The 13,793-nt window shown below is 37.7% G+C and overlaps 1 protein-coding gene across 11 annotated transcripts in view; it reads right to left on the reverse strand.

The window, feature by feature from the left end:
• The window catches only part of ERC1 (ELKS/RAB6-interacting/CAST family member 1), a 277,563-nt gene that overhangs the window by 189,329 nt on the left and 74,441 nt on the right, over window positions 1–13,793 (reverse strand). For all 11 annotated transcript variants that reach the window (XM_027657027.1, XM_027657055.1, XM_027657045.1 and 8 more), the window contains one exon: window positions 9,073–9,240. In XM_027657027.1, the coding sequence (XP_027512828.1) occupies window positions 9,073–9,240 (168 nt within the window). The remainder of the gene's footprint in view (window positions 1–9,072; window positions 9,241–13,793) is intronic.

A 13,793-nucleotide genomic window follows, 5' to 3' on the forward strand; every position in this document is an offset into this window, starting at 1 on the left:
TAGTACCATCATTTGGTTATATTCTTTCCCACTTTATACTACAGGTTGCTTTAGGCAAATCAGCACTGCAATGTCTACAACATATAATGTTTGGAAGGGACAGAGAATGGTCCTCTTTATCCAGAAGTTCTGTGTTTAAAGCCATTCTCTGCCATCTTTGCTGGAAGATATGTAAACCCTTCATCACGCAGAGGAGTATCCCAAAAATCAAATGCATACTATTCTGGGACAAAAGGACCTTAATTTCTTCTGGTGACACTACTCCATACTGAACAGCTTTCTTATCCCTTGGATAAGTGAAATCATGGACTTAAAAACCATTCATATGCTTGTGCCTTGCAACAGTCCCAATGACTGCATAAATATTACGCAGAGACCCAGCCTAGAAGTCTGCCTAGCCTAGTGGATTCAAAATTCACTCTCGAATCCAGGAAACTATTGATTTAAGCTGAAAAATCACTCCTTCCTTGTTCTGGTGAAGATCCCTGAGTTGGCTAACGCAGTCACTAATGTCTGTTCCAGACACAGCTCAGACAAAACCCCCAGGGGCAGAAAACGCCTGGTGACCAAAGGGCTGGAAACTGTGAAGTCTTACAACCCAGAGAGCAATGAAAAGCCTTGTGAGGAAGACTGATGTAAGCAACCTCAAAAATGGCACACGCCCTTGCTTTTCCTGCCTCTTCAATCATAGGGAAGTTCGTATTTGTCTTGCACGACAGTGAATGCACCAACAAAGCTCATTAGCTTTATCTTGCCAGGAAAACTACACATTTAATTTATAATGAAGGCAAGAGGGCCCACGGTTGGCTGTTTTCCCAGATCCCTTCAAGAAACCAGAATTTGTCAGTCCCCCTACCTATGAGTAATGTTCCATCTTGCCAATCAGGAGGTTATCTCAAGGCACAAGAAGGACATAGTATTAAGATGACTGCTCCTCTTTGAGGGATACTAAAAAAAGAAGGTTCCTTCCGTACGTGACAGATCTGCTGGGTTGTGGTTTCAGTTTTCTGGAATGCTGGAGAACAGATAATACCAGAAACTACCAATGGAGTTTTCTTGTAACTTTGCTATTGTTATCAATCTTCTGTGACACTATTACAGTAGTGTGCATCAGTTTAAAACCCCACATTTTCTGGCTACAAAAGCTGAGCTACAGAACTAACATCATTAACTTCACAGTCCTGTTTTCTGTCTTTCTTTGAGCCTACTGATCTACAAGGAGAAGTAGATATCCATTACTTCAGAAAAGAGACAATCAACCACTTTAGTTACTAAAGTCAACAGGCAAGATTCTTTAAAAGCATCAATATAAATGGAGAGAATGTTCCTTACATTAGCAGATCTCAAAATAACAAACCGACTTGCTATCGTTCACACACATCAGAGAACTTTTGACTTTTTCGAAGAATATTACCGTAGATCTGGGAATACAGGTACATATGTTACATATAATCCAGATGTTTTTATTTTTATTGTGGTATCACAAAATGCTCCAAGTAAAAAAAGGGATAATATAAAAATAAAGTAGCACATTCTCCAGTTACAAATTTTGAATTATAACAAAGGCAGGCATAAAAACTTATTTTGAATCCAGTAGGTTCCTCTGCCATAGCTGCTGCAGCAGTAGTCATAGCTGTGCACTAAAATTTACTGTAATAGCATAAAATTTGTTATATGTAAAATCAATTTTTCAAGTTTAGGTGGCCCACATAATTTTCTAAACAATCTTTGAGTGCATGTTCAGCATCTATCAGTAAATTCGTTCACAGATTCCACTGCTCTGAAATGTAATAAAAAGTTGTTCTTATGCAAGCCTATTCAAAAGCTGTCTGTACATGGTCCCAGGTAACTGACTCTGTATAGCCCTGTTTGAGCAGGCGGGTTGACAAGATGACCTCCAGAGGTCTTTTTCAACCTCAAACCATTCTATGATTCTGTGAAGACTGTTTGTCATAAAACCATACATGCACTGAACAAAGAACTCAGGAACAGAAAGTCTCAGGCTTCCTCTGTTGATGTTCAGTGCAGAAACATCTTACAGTGTTCTTCAGCAGCATAAGTCTGTGCTTAGGACTACTGTACTAAGCCTCTGACTTCTGGTTTAATGACAAAACACAATTAAAACTCTTCATAATAGTGTCAAGAGTGCTCAGAGGGCGATTTGTTGTTTTCAATAACTAAGCATGAAGTATTCAACGGACAAAAGGGAATTTCACCAATTAATACAAGTGATCAGGTACTGCTATAACCTAAATATGATACCTGTTGCTATAGGCTATGAACTCACTGGTGAGGGCCACATCAGTGCCCAACTTAACGCCATGAAATTCATGTTCCTTTGGAAAGTAAAAGCTCTTACAATGAGAATGCTGGAGTACACTTCAAGCTACAAGTTATCTGCCGTGACTGATCTGGATTAGGCAAGAAGATCGAAAGTATATTCCTCTTGTCAGTCCTTGGGAGAACACACTGTCACCTCTACCAGCATCCACAAATTGTGTACTGTCTGCCATTGAAAATACTGTTTCAACCTAAGTTTGTGGACATTTTAGGATTCCAGAAAAATGTATGTTATTATATGGTTCAGAAAGAATCAACAATATCAAATCTCACAAGCTAAAGCCTCCCCTCAGATGGAAGGGACCTTGCTGACACTGAATCCAAAGTTGCTGTAATAAACTTCAAGATCTGTACGGTTATAAGCCATCTTCAAAACTAAACTAGCAAAGAGTTGAAAAGTGGCATGAACAAACTGGGTTATTCCCCTACTCTAATATTATCTTATTAGCTGTACATTCATAGAAGTAAAAAAATAAAAAAAAAAAGACACATCATGTCACCTGAGCTGGACCACAATTACTCTAAAAGGTCTCAATGGATTCTCAGAGAAGTGGAAAGTCAAAATTGAGGGGTAAAGGATCTTACTTTTGAAGTGGTCATGGCTCACCATAAAATGAAAATAAATTCTGTGTTGTGTCTTCATTTTCCATGTAGAAATTAAACAACTAATCTCCTACCTGAATGGCAGAAATTAAAAAAATCTCACAGGATGATTATGCTGGATTTGAACTCAGCCTCTCCAGTCTTCTTCGGCATTTTCATTGCTATCACAAGATTTTAGTGAGTAGTATTTTGATAGAGATGAGGGTTTAAAAGACTGTATAATTTTTCCTATTATTTCTCTAACTGAAGATAACCATCACGGCTAGGCTTTGCGACTGAAGATTTGGGAAAGGCTCTATCCACATTTGTTACAAGCACGCTGGTGGCTAAGTATACTGGTGAAAACAGAAGTGACTGTAGCATCTTGGAGTGACATCTTGGAGTAACAAATTAAAACAGCTTCTCGAAATTTCTAGAAGCCACAAATTTCAATTTTGTTATGTTCAGTGGTTGTCAGCAAGCCTGTAACAGAAAGGTCTGAATGAAAGAAAAAGCGGCAGCAGCAGAGGTCTGATATCCCTTCAGGGACACAGAGATACAAGTCTATCATGACCCTACAGGACACATCTTTGAGGTCATGTCTGTCAGATTTAATAAAGAAGCTGGCACAAGCCTGTAGGGATGTTTGGTCTTTTTTTGCGGTGTTTGAAGTCTCTGAACAGAGTTTGGACCAGCTCAGTGGCACGCCTTGAGACCTGGAGTGTAAGGAGCAGAAGCATGGCTTTTCTGACAGAGAGAGATACTTACAGGAATACTCTTATATTTGCACTGATAAGCCACAGAGTTCCTGAAGAAAAGTACCTATTTCATCAGCTCTACCTGAGCAGAAATTCCAGCATATCTTCCTTCTACCTCCCTGCAGAAGCTCTGATGAGCAGACTATTATGATCCTCTGTAGTGTTCCTCCTTAAATGTTCATGATTCAAGCATGTAACAAGCAGAGAATAAGCTTTCCCAAAGGTATGTTACAGAGAGAAAGAATCATCCAGTCTGAAACAGGAGGCCACATGCATACCCACAGACCACCTTTGTTGGGACAGTCTTACTTTGTTCTTTGCTGTATAGTTTGCCCAACCAGAGACTTAGACACACATTGCAGGTCTGAATGAGCCACTGCCTACATACAGTGTGTGCACTATAGGACTTTAAAGCACTAAACATCATCATAGAGAGTCTCAAATGGATATCTCAAAGTCCATCCTGCATTTCATTAATTCTTAGAAAACCATATATTCTTTCATCTGGTAGTCAAGTTCAAGGTCACACCCGGGAGGATGAAACTATCATAAACTGAATTACATGTTTGAAAATGCATTTCCTTGTCTTCAAGCTCAGAGCAGAAGAGCTGCCTCAGGAGGTAAATCTACTTCACAGATGAGGAAATAGGGAATAGAAAGAAAACAATCTTTAAAGTACAAACACCAAACTTCAGAAGTTATGAATACTAAACCAACACTGCTATTGTAGTAACTATGATCACTATTAAATTCAAAGAACTGAGTTATAAATTTTATTTGCAGCCCCTCTCTCCTGCCACACAGTACTTCTTATCAATAAGCATTAGATATTTATTTTGATTTCTAAGCTTTTTGAAAAGCAGAGGACATTTATTTCCTGTGGAGAAATGCCTCTTATCCAAAAGTGCAGGAGCATTTGGAATCTTCCCAAATTCTAGCTAAACAAGTCAGCACAGCCACCAAAGAAAAAATAAATCTGTGTTCTTCCTTTATCGCAGGTCAATTATCACATAGCACATGGAGAGCTGCCAAAAACACTGCTATGTTCAGAAACTAAAAGTTGCATTTTATTTGCCTGCAGCTGCATTGCACAAAGAAGGGAGTGTTAACCCCCCTCCCCAAGACAAAACATGACCTACCCCAAAAGCACAGGGTGATTGATTCACTGCTTGCTTTTTTTTTTTTTCTTTCAGGGTACTGTTGCTTATCTTTTGTCCCAAATACTATTTCTATAAAATGCTTTGATTGCAACGTATTGATTTTTTTCCTCATTTCTCTTCATCCTTGTCTACCAGCACAGATGTGGCAAAGAGAGTAAAAAAGCACCATTTAAGGTTTTTCAGGTTCACATTTCAAATTTGCCCAGCACGGTCCCTGTTTTATTATCAGAGACACTCTCCCTTGCCTTGAATCCTAACAACTTAAAATGAGATTTTATGCAAGATTTATTTTCAATGAAATGAGAAAAAAAATTAATCCTGAAGCTCCGTGAAACGAAGTTTTTGCATTAAATTTTCAGACATAAAGCCAAAGTCTCCAAATTTCTAGCATTTGCCCCACTTCTATTGTATAAAATAAAGGTGCTATCAAGCAGCATCACTGTATGAGCTTAGAACTGGAAAGATTCCAGAATTTAAAATGGGAAGCATGTGGTTTCCTCAGCAACCTGGAAAATGTATTTTGGTGCCTACTGGGTATCAGTAATGATGCCAATTGTAATGTTAATTTTTCAGATCTTTGTTGTTCATAATCTTCTTCTGTGTCTTTTAACTGTTCTCTAATCAGCCAATAAACTGTCACGACTTTCTTCATCTTGATTTTTGAATGACCTAAAAGTATACTTTCTAGTTCACCACCTTTAATCAACACAATGAAAATAATGGTTCATAAAACAAACCACGCAGTGGCCTCTGTCAATGAATCCAAACAGAGACCCAACAGTAAAGGGTGCATTTTAAAACATTTGGGTTTCACAACAGAAATTGTAGCAACTTAGGATAGCACTTAGGGTAGTTTTGGGCACCACACCAAAAAATTCCTTGTCAGTATCATCAGAGTAGGTGATTACATATCTAAAAGAGTCACAGAAAATAAAAAAATATATAAGGTCCAAATACCCAATTTACTATGGTTACATCACTAGTACAGCCACCTCTCTAGATTTCAAAAGAAGTAAACAGCTTCTAAATGGGTAAGTTTTGCAAGCTATAGATTTTTTAATAAATTATTTTCTTTTCAAATCTTTACCATTTTAGCTTTTGCTAGAAATTTTCTTTTTACTTAGCATTAAAAAATATTAGTGTTTAGAAAAAATATTTAGTTGATTAGAATCGAACTTCAAAAATATCCTCCAATCTGAGTAGCTGCTGAGGGAAGAGTATGTGGTAAAAACTGATTGAATAGTATCTACTAATCCAATTATTAATTTTTATAAATTCCTTCAACATGCCAACACCTGTCCCCTGTTCCTTCTCATAACTGCTGATTCCAAATATCCATAGAGAAATATTACTTAACACTATAAAAAAAAGGCTTTTTTTGTACCACAAGCCTTCCATAGTCCTTCACTGTATTCAGTTAAAATGCCTCAGTACCATTTAAATCATGTGGATTAACTTAAAACAAACATTTACTATCAGATAACCAAGACAGTAAAAAAACCTCAAATAAACTATCTATGATGTCTGTGACCTCTGAAGATACTTTAAACTGTACCTTCAGTTCTTCAACTGGAATATACAGGTTAAAACCTGATCTGTCTGAACATACCAGTTTATAATCAGAGGGAGGAATAAAAACTATCATACATGGAGGTAAAAGTTTAAAGACTGTGTATTTTTTTAATGACAATAAAATTCTAAACTGTCCTGGAAGGTCTGAAAGACAGCACTTGGATAAAGCAGAAAACAAGCTGTGCACTTTAATAAGAAAATGCACTCTAGAAATGCAAAGAAAGAAAAAGTAAATCACTGCTTACAAGCATTAAGAGAAAAAAAATTACATGAGAGGAACTACAGGCTTCTAAAGTTGCAGACGAGGGGAAAGAATTAGCTATCTGTGAAGTCAAAAAATGGCAGGCATATATACCAGATAAAAATGAGACTTCATCATTTTTCCCTAGTACGTTAAACATTTTATGCAAGTTCTCATAACTTCCACAATAATATGTACCAAAAAATCAGATCAGTCCTTCCTTAGGTGTTGTCTCAAGCTCTGCTTTTCTGTGGAAAAATGCTGAAGAGAACTAGAAAAATGCAAAGCCCTGCTTATTTAAGTAAAAAGAAATTCCACATTGCACTACAAACCTCCAGAATTGTCAGTTGGATTCTTCACTAGGTTTGTTAGTCATAGAAACTGAAAAATTCATCTTTGAATTTACAACCCTCACAATTTAACTCTTCATGTCAAAGGAAATGCTTCCAAGCAACTTTGAGGTTAAGCCCATTCAAATCTCTGCGATTCTAGTTAGCAGCAGGAAATACATATTTTTTTTACAGACAGGTTTTATGGTTTTTATACGGAACAGGTTGCCCAGAGAAGTTGTGGATGTCCCATCCCTGGAAGTGTTCAATGCCAAGTTGGGTGGGGCTTTGAGCAACCTCCTCTAGTGGAAGGTTCCCCACCCACAGCAGCAGGATTGGAACTAGATGATCTCTAAGGTCCCTTCTAACGCAAAGCATTCTATGATGGTTTGATTCTATGGTTTTGGGTGAGAGTTTTTTTGTTTAAGAAGCACAGAGAAAGATTTACAAAACACCACAAATTGCAATTTATTATGGCAGTCTTATCCTCAGCTGAGCTGTCTAGGAGACCAAGACCTGAAAGCCTTTACATCTAGAAGCCTGGGTCCTTACTTTTCAACCTGAAGAGATCAGGTACTTATACCTGGAAGCAGCAACAAACCTCAAAAAACAGGCCAGATGCAAGAAGATACAAGATGAAACTGCCTTAATATGGATTACAGTGGTCTCAAAAAAAACAGTATTAAAAAACGGGTAAAAAGAGAATCTTTAGCACTGCCTATAAATGATCTAATGAAAGATCATTCTCAAGTGTCAAGTAAAGCGAGTAAGAAAACGTGTGAAAAAACAGTGTAAGAGTAAATGGAAGTAAAACACCCTCACTGACATTTAACATTTACGTAAATGTCAGATTCCTCACTTCCTGGTTAAACATTCAGCTGGGATCTCAATCTATGGTTGGTGTGTGCATGGCCAATTTTGAAAACAAAGAGAAAGCACAGCACAAAAATCAGAAATCTTTAAGTGTTTCTAAAAAGATGAACAGTCAAAAAAATGAGCCCATGAAGACTGGGAATTAGGGTTCTGCTCTAGAATTATTAATGACTTATTTATGGCTTAAGTCCATGCCTGGACTTTCATTCCCACACGACATTTGCTGTAACAGACCTGAACATGACCTAAACCCTCATGATTCATGGTTATGTACAAGAAGAAAAGGCATTGGCCAGGCGTCAGAAATTAATCAATATTCTTTACTATTAATATCATGAGAATTCCACAGAATTGTTTAAAGGTCTAGGGAAAAAAATAAAACAAAACCCACTCATATTTACAGTCTAATACATTTAATAAAAGCTCAAAAAGCAGCTTCTCTAAAGATAGAGAGAAAAAAATATTCTTTAAAATTTATTGTGATACATGCATTTCTCTCTTTTTACCACGTGTGGCAGAAAATTGGATGTATTGTGTGCAATTTGCCAACAATCATCCATAACGATGTTCACTGCCCCAGGACTCAATGCCCTTTGGGAAACCTCTCTAATTCCTCTGACAGGGTCTACTTCTCCTTACCCAGACCTCCCCCATTTCACTGATAAGGTCTCCATTTTCTTATCCAGAAAGATATGAAGGATAGTCTGAACCCTGATTATCCTATTTGAGCAGTTCCCATGAAATATTAAGTATGATAAAACAACATTTCTAATGAAAGTTATACAAAGTTCTTCCTGAACTTTCCTCAGTAAGTTACAGAGAAATCATCCTAATTGCTTCTACTGACACATTTCCTCACTCATTTAGTCACATACTGAAGTTATAGTCAGCCAGTGCTCTGTGCTTCAAACCAGTGTAGCTTTGGTAAGGTGGTGGGTGTGAAAAGATTGATTTTTCAGATGATTTGCCCTCACACAGATACATAACTCATTGTTAATAGCCCAATGGAAGCAGAAGCAGCACACACAACCACCGAAAGGCAACAACTTCTGCTTTGAATTCTATTTTTTTATCAAAATTTCAAACTGAAATTCATCATTTGCCAGATTCCCATTACATGAATGGACTCAATATCCAAAATGTAAATTCCAGTACAGACTTTTTGACAGACTTGGAAATCAGAGATGTGTATCTGACGTAGACCTCTACATTCTTACCTTCTTCTGAAGAACATTAACTTTGCGTTCCTTCACCTCTAACATGTCCTTGAGGTCATGGATCTCTCCTGCTTGAGTCCCCTTCTCCTCTGCCATCTCCTGAATCTGCTTTGTCTTCTTATTTAGCATAGTCTCCTTCTCTTCCAGACGTAATCGTAATGCATCCACCTAGATTTGGAAATGCAGAAACAGGGTTTGTTTAGCACTGAAGGAGAGAAATTTTAGAAAAGTAAAACTACACTTCCACAGGGGAAGTATTACGAACAGATTCAGAAATCTAACACCCCTTTAAGGATTCAACATATACAAGATTGTGATAAAACAGTTATCACAAGTGGCAGGAGACCAAACAGTAAAAATAAACAACTGTTTTATTTCCAAACTATATGAGACTAACACTCCTTCTTGGAAAATCTCAAATTGTACTTTTCACATATCTCACCCTTGTAACATACAAGCCTGGAATTTTTTTTCCTCAAAGTAGAAGCCAACACAATGTGTTGTTGAGAAGTTCTCTCCTACGTAGGGAAACTGAGCCCTTTATTTGAAACATTACTAATACTCAGAGATTTAAATATTGACTCTTAGTAACAAATAGTCACTTTATATTCTAGGTTTTAATCAGAATACTAGCTGAGCCTGGAGGTAACGAAAGCAGAGTTCTTTGCAGCAACTACAGATCAAAACATGGGAAGAGGTTACCTTAGGATGGCTAAGAATATTTTGGTTTAAAAAGCAACATAATAGTTTATATGTAACATGCCTTTTCCACAGGATGCAGTCTTATATTAGAGATAAAATGGAACAAATGACACAGTACAGGATATTGTGGGTGCAATTTGGACACATAAACACATTTAGAGCTTCCATGGCCTCAGTAAATTTAGAAACACACTGGGAATTCTACAGCATCCTCAAACTTCAAAACTGCATGTTCAACAGCTTTTGCTTTTCCTTCTTTATTTCTCTTACACAAACGAAACACCTCACAAGACAAAGGAAATGGGAGAAGGAATCAGAGTTATCTGAATATAAATTTGATGAGAAGAATAAGGTCACCACAGAGCACAGACTAATCTCAAAGACCATTGTGGAATACGAAATCCAACACCACCAACCTGTTCAAGACACCAAAAGAAACCCACTGACCCCTATCCACTCAACATTCAGACAGAGCTCAAATCTGCCAGCTTGGCTGCTAATCTTATTTGACAGTATCAGATTTGGTTCCTGTTAGCTGAATCCATTACAGGACATCAGTCACACAGAGTAAACACGGTGATCAATGAATTTCTTGGTCCTTCTGCACAGCATGGACTAGCAGAGACATGAAGTGAAAAGATGACTTTGACAACTCCAGCTAAGGAAAGAATTTAGGAAGTCACTATGCCTATGGTATTTTGAGCAACATGTAGTTTTAATGTGTTATTCTAATTCCATTTTATTTTGATTTGTTAATGGAAAAGTTGCCTCTAAGGTTCTGCATTTACAGTATGTTACACCCACAGAATCCTTTGCTGTTTTGTCTGACTCCTTTCACACAGAGAAAAGGACTGCCCTGCTCTCCCCATCAGCGCTGCAATCCCGCTGCCACCTCTACGTCTGGAGCCTTCTCACTTACATATACGTTATTAAAATCACATTTCTGACCTTTCACCCAGCAAGTGGCGCATGGAGTATAATCTGCAGGGATATTAGACTACCAGGTATACCCAAATATGATTTATAGGACAGCTAGTGTTAGCAATGAAAAGTTTAGCAGGTGGATCAGGCTTTGTCTTCTTTCTAAAAACACGCAATTTTATAGATTGATTATGTTATGTTCTTCTCTGGACATCTCCGATATTAAAGCTAAGAGTCACTTTTACTAATTCTTGAAGGGAAACTGAAAATCTCCCTCAAAAGAAAATCCACATACTGTCTACAGTTGTGTTGCAAAATATTTGAGACAGTCCAGATGCCTACAGTACAGTATAAAGTGAAAAGAGAACATCTGCAAATAGAAATTTATCCACAGAATGCTTTCCATTTTCTGATTGATTATTCTCTTTGAACTCTATATTAGCTTATGGTTTGGAGTAAATTACATTCCTGGTTTTATTTGTGTGAGGTCCTTGCCTAGGAAACCATAGAAAACACTTTCAAGAGTATTTTCAAAGGCTGGCAGGACACACAATCATCACCTTAGCACCATTCCTGGCAGAACACTGCACTTGTTTATTCATGTCAGCTCAGTTTATGTATGGCATCCTCCCACAGTGACAAGAATTGAGGTTGTGGGAGTCAGGTGATGCCAACTTCAACAGAGCCAGCTTAAGATCTCTGTACATGGAAATGACCAGGCAAACAGCTACTGAGGTGTGACGTCCCTTGTCCTGACTTCTGTGTCTTGGATGGTGTTGTCTTAAGCCTGGGTTAACCCAACTGCTTCCACAGTAATAGACTGTCATGTCTTTAATTATGCATGGCAAGTAAAATCTTATAGTACAGCTCAGGCAACTGCTAGTCCTTCATGTAACAATGGGCTTGTTAACTTGACCTGCACACATCATCCAATTGCCCATGAAACTTTAGCAAAATAAGCACATTGGTTGCCACCTTAACACAACAGCCTTCCTAGGTACAGGTGCCTCTCTTCAGCTGGGTACCACACACTAGACTTGAATTCCTTCACTGTAAGAACAATATAAGAAAAGTTGTGTTGGGAACCATTGATCTGTATTCACAGGATTTTCTAGCAGCAGCAAATAATACTCTGACTCCATTCTTAATACGTATAGCCACACGTTAAACATGTAGAAGTCCAAACTTCTGAGAAAAACTAGTACATTAGTAGCTTTAATGACTACCAGAACACAATAAATAATATTTACTATAAATTTAATCTTAAACCTTTTTTAGAATCTTGATTCTGTAGTTACAGTCTCGGCTTTCAGAATATTCCCAAACTATAGGGAAATCACTTAAATTTTCAGAAGTCCACAGTGAGTTTCAGAACTGAGTCAGGAATTTGAGTCAACAGGACTTAGGCTGCACACTTTTTTTCCCCTGAATTTTAACATCATCCCCACTGTACAGCAGCAATCAGGTTATGACACTGCTGATTCTCACCTGGGGAAAAAATCCCAGTGTGTTGTCTTTTCCTGCATGATTCCTTCTCATCTACCTGTCACCTGTTCAAACCATGGCTGAACTATCAGTTTAGACAGTGAACCAAACCATACTTAATTCAGAGGTTTCAGACGGTACAATCTCCCCTATGCTCTATCCAAGCCCAAATTTCTCTGTAACAGCAAAATTCAACATTTTAATTCTCTGCTGGTATGACTACAGACAGCAAAGGCAGAAAAAGGAACAGATGGAATACCAATCCTGAAATGCGTGTTTAGAACTTGCAAGGGTTTCTAACAGAAGCCAGCCACTTTTTAGAGCAGAGGTTAAGTAATTCTATGTCAGCACTCAGAATTCAAAGATAATTGAGAAACGCACAGAGACATGAAATTATATTTGGTATGTGTGTGAGAGTTGCTTTTCACCTACAGTAGCTATTCTTATGTGAATTCTCCAAATATGAATATATTTTAAAAAGGATCAGTTTTGTGACATTCCATTACTAACTTGCAAACATATCATGTAAATACAAAAAAAAGAGTTTAACCTTTTTACTGATAGTATAGTCTGTAATTAAGACTTTAAAGCTACGTTTATTGACTGATTTTGAATGCAGTGGTAGTTCACAGGACTTAATTTAATTCTCTATTTTTGACAGTGATCTTTCTTATTAATTACGTTAGAGTTGACTCTTTACCTCCTTACCCAGACTGCAGCAATATCAAGTATGGTCTGTAGAGGAGAGTGAATTCTTTATGAACACACAGCTTCAGTTACATGGACAACTTAGCAGGATTACATGACCATGCCATGGAGCAGAGGTGCACACACCTGGCTTTGTGCAGAGCTTGTTTGGTTCTTGCTGGGGTTATAAACTCAATGCAGGACAGATATAGTGATTCTAGGGCCTGCTCAGGTCAGAAATCAGTTCAAATGCTCTTCCACAACCTTTGGCACAAGATATTAAATACCTAAACACAGCAAACTCAGTTCTGTGAGCTGACCTTCATGTTTGCAGGTGTCAGTACAGGTCTTCATGTAGCTACTGCTAATAAGTCTTGTTAGAGACACTCAGCTCCCATTTGCACATTCCTCACTAAATGTAATCCACTCCCTAACTGTCTCTGCTTTGGGAGACTCTGCTATAGTTTCAAAACACCACTAAAAGCCCTAATAGAGAAAGATCCTTAAAAAAAATTTATGTTCTACTGAGATATTCAGAGCAAATAAAAACTTACAGAGGACTAGATTCATTTTTCTACTGAATATTCATCTGAATTTACCATAGGAACAGACCAATTACAGAGCCATGCCAGCTTGGGCAGTATACAAAAATAAAGGGGAATGTTCTCACTGGTTAATGTAACCTCCCACTGAAGCCACATACCTTCATACCTTCTGGCACTGACCTAAGCTGAAGGGCTCACTGGGTAAAACAAACTTTATATGGATAAAGCCTTAATTTCGAAATAAATACTGACTTATTTTCTGTTTTGTTTACAAAATGACTGTGCAATTTTAGAGCTATTTTTAAAGGTTTCTTCACAAATCAAAAAGTTAACCACAATATCCTCTCCACCCAATAGCCCTCAAGATAAACACCCCACAAA

Source organism: Corapipo altera, unplaced genomic scaffold (assembly GCF_003945725.1).
Source record: "Corapipo altera isolate COAL_440 unplaced genomic scaffold, ASM394572v1 1, whole genome shotgun sequence".
Taxonomy (NCBI): Eukaryota; Metazoa; Chordata; class Aves; order Passeriformes; family Pipridae; genus Corapipo; species Corapipo altera.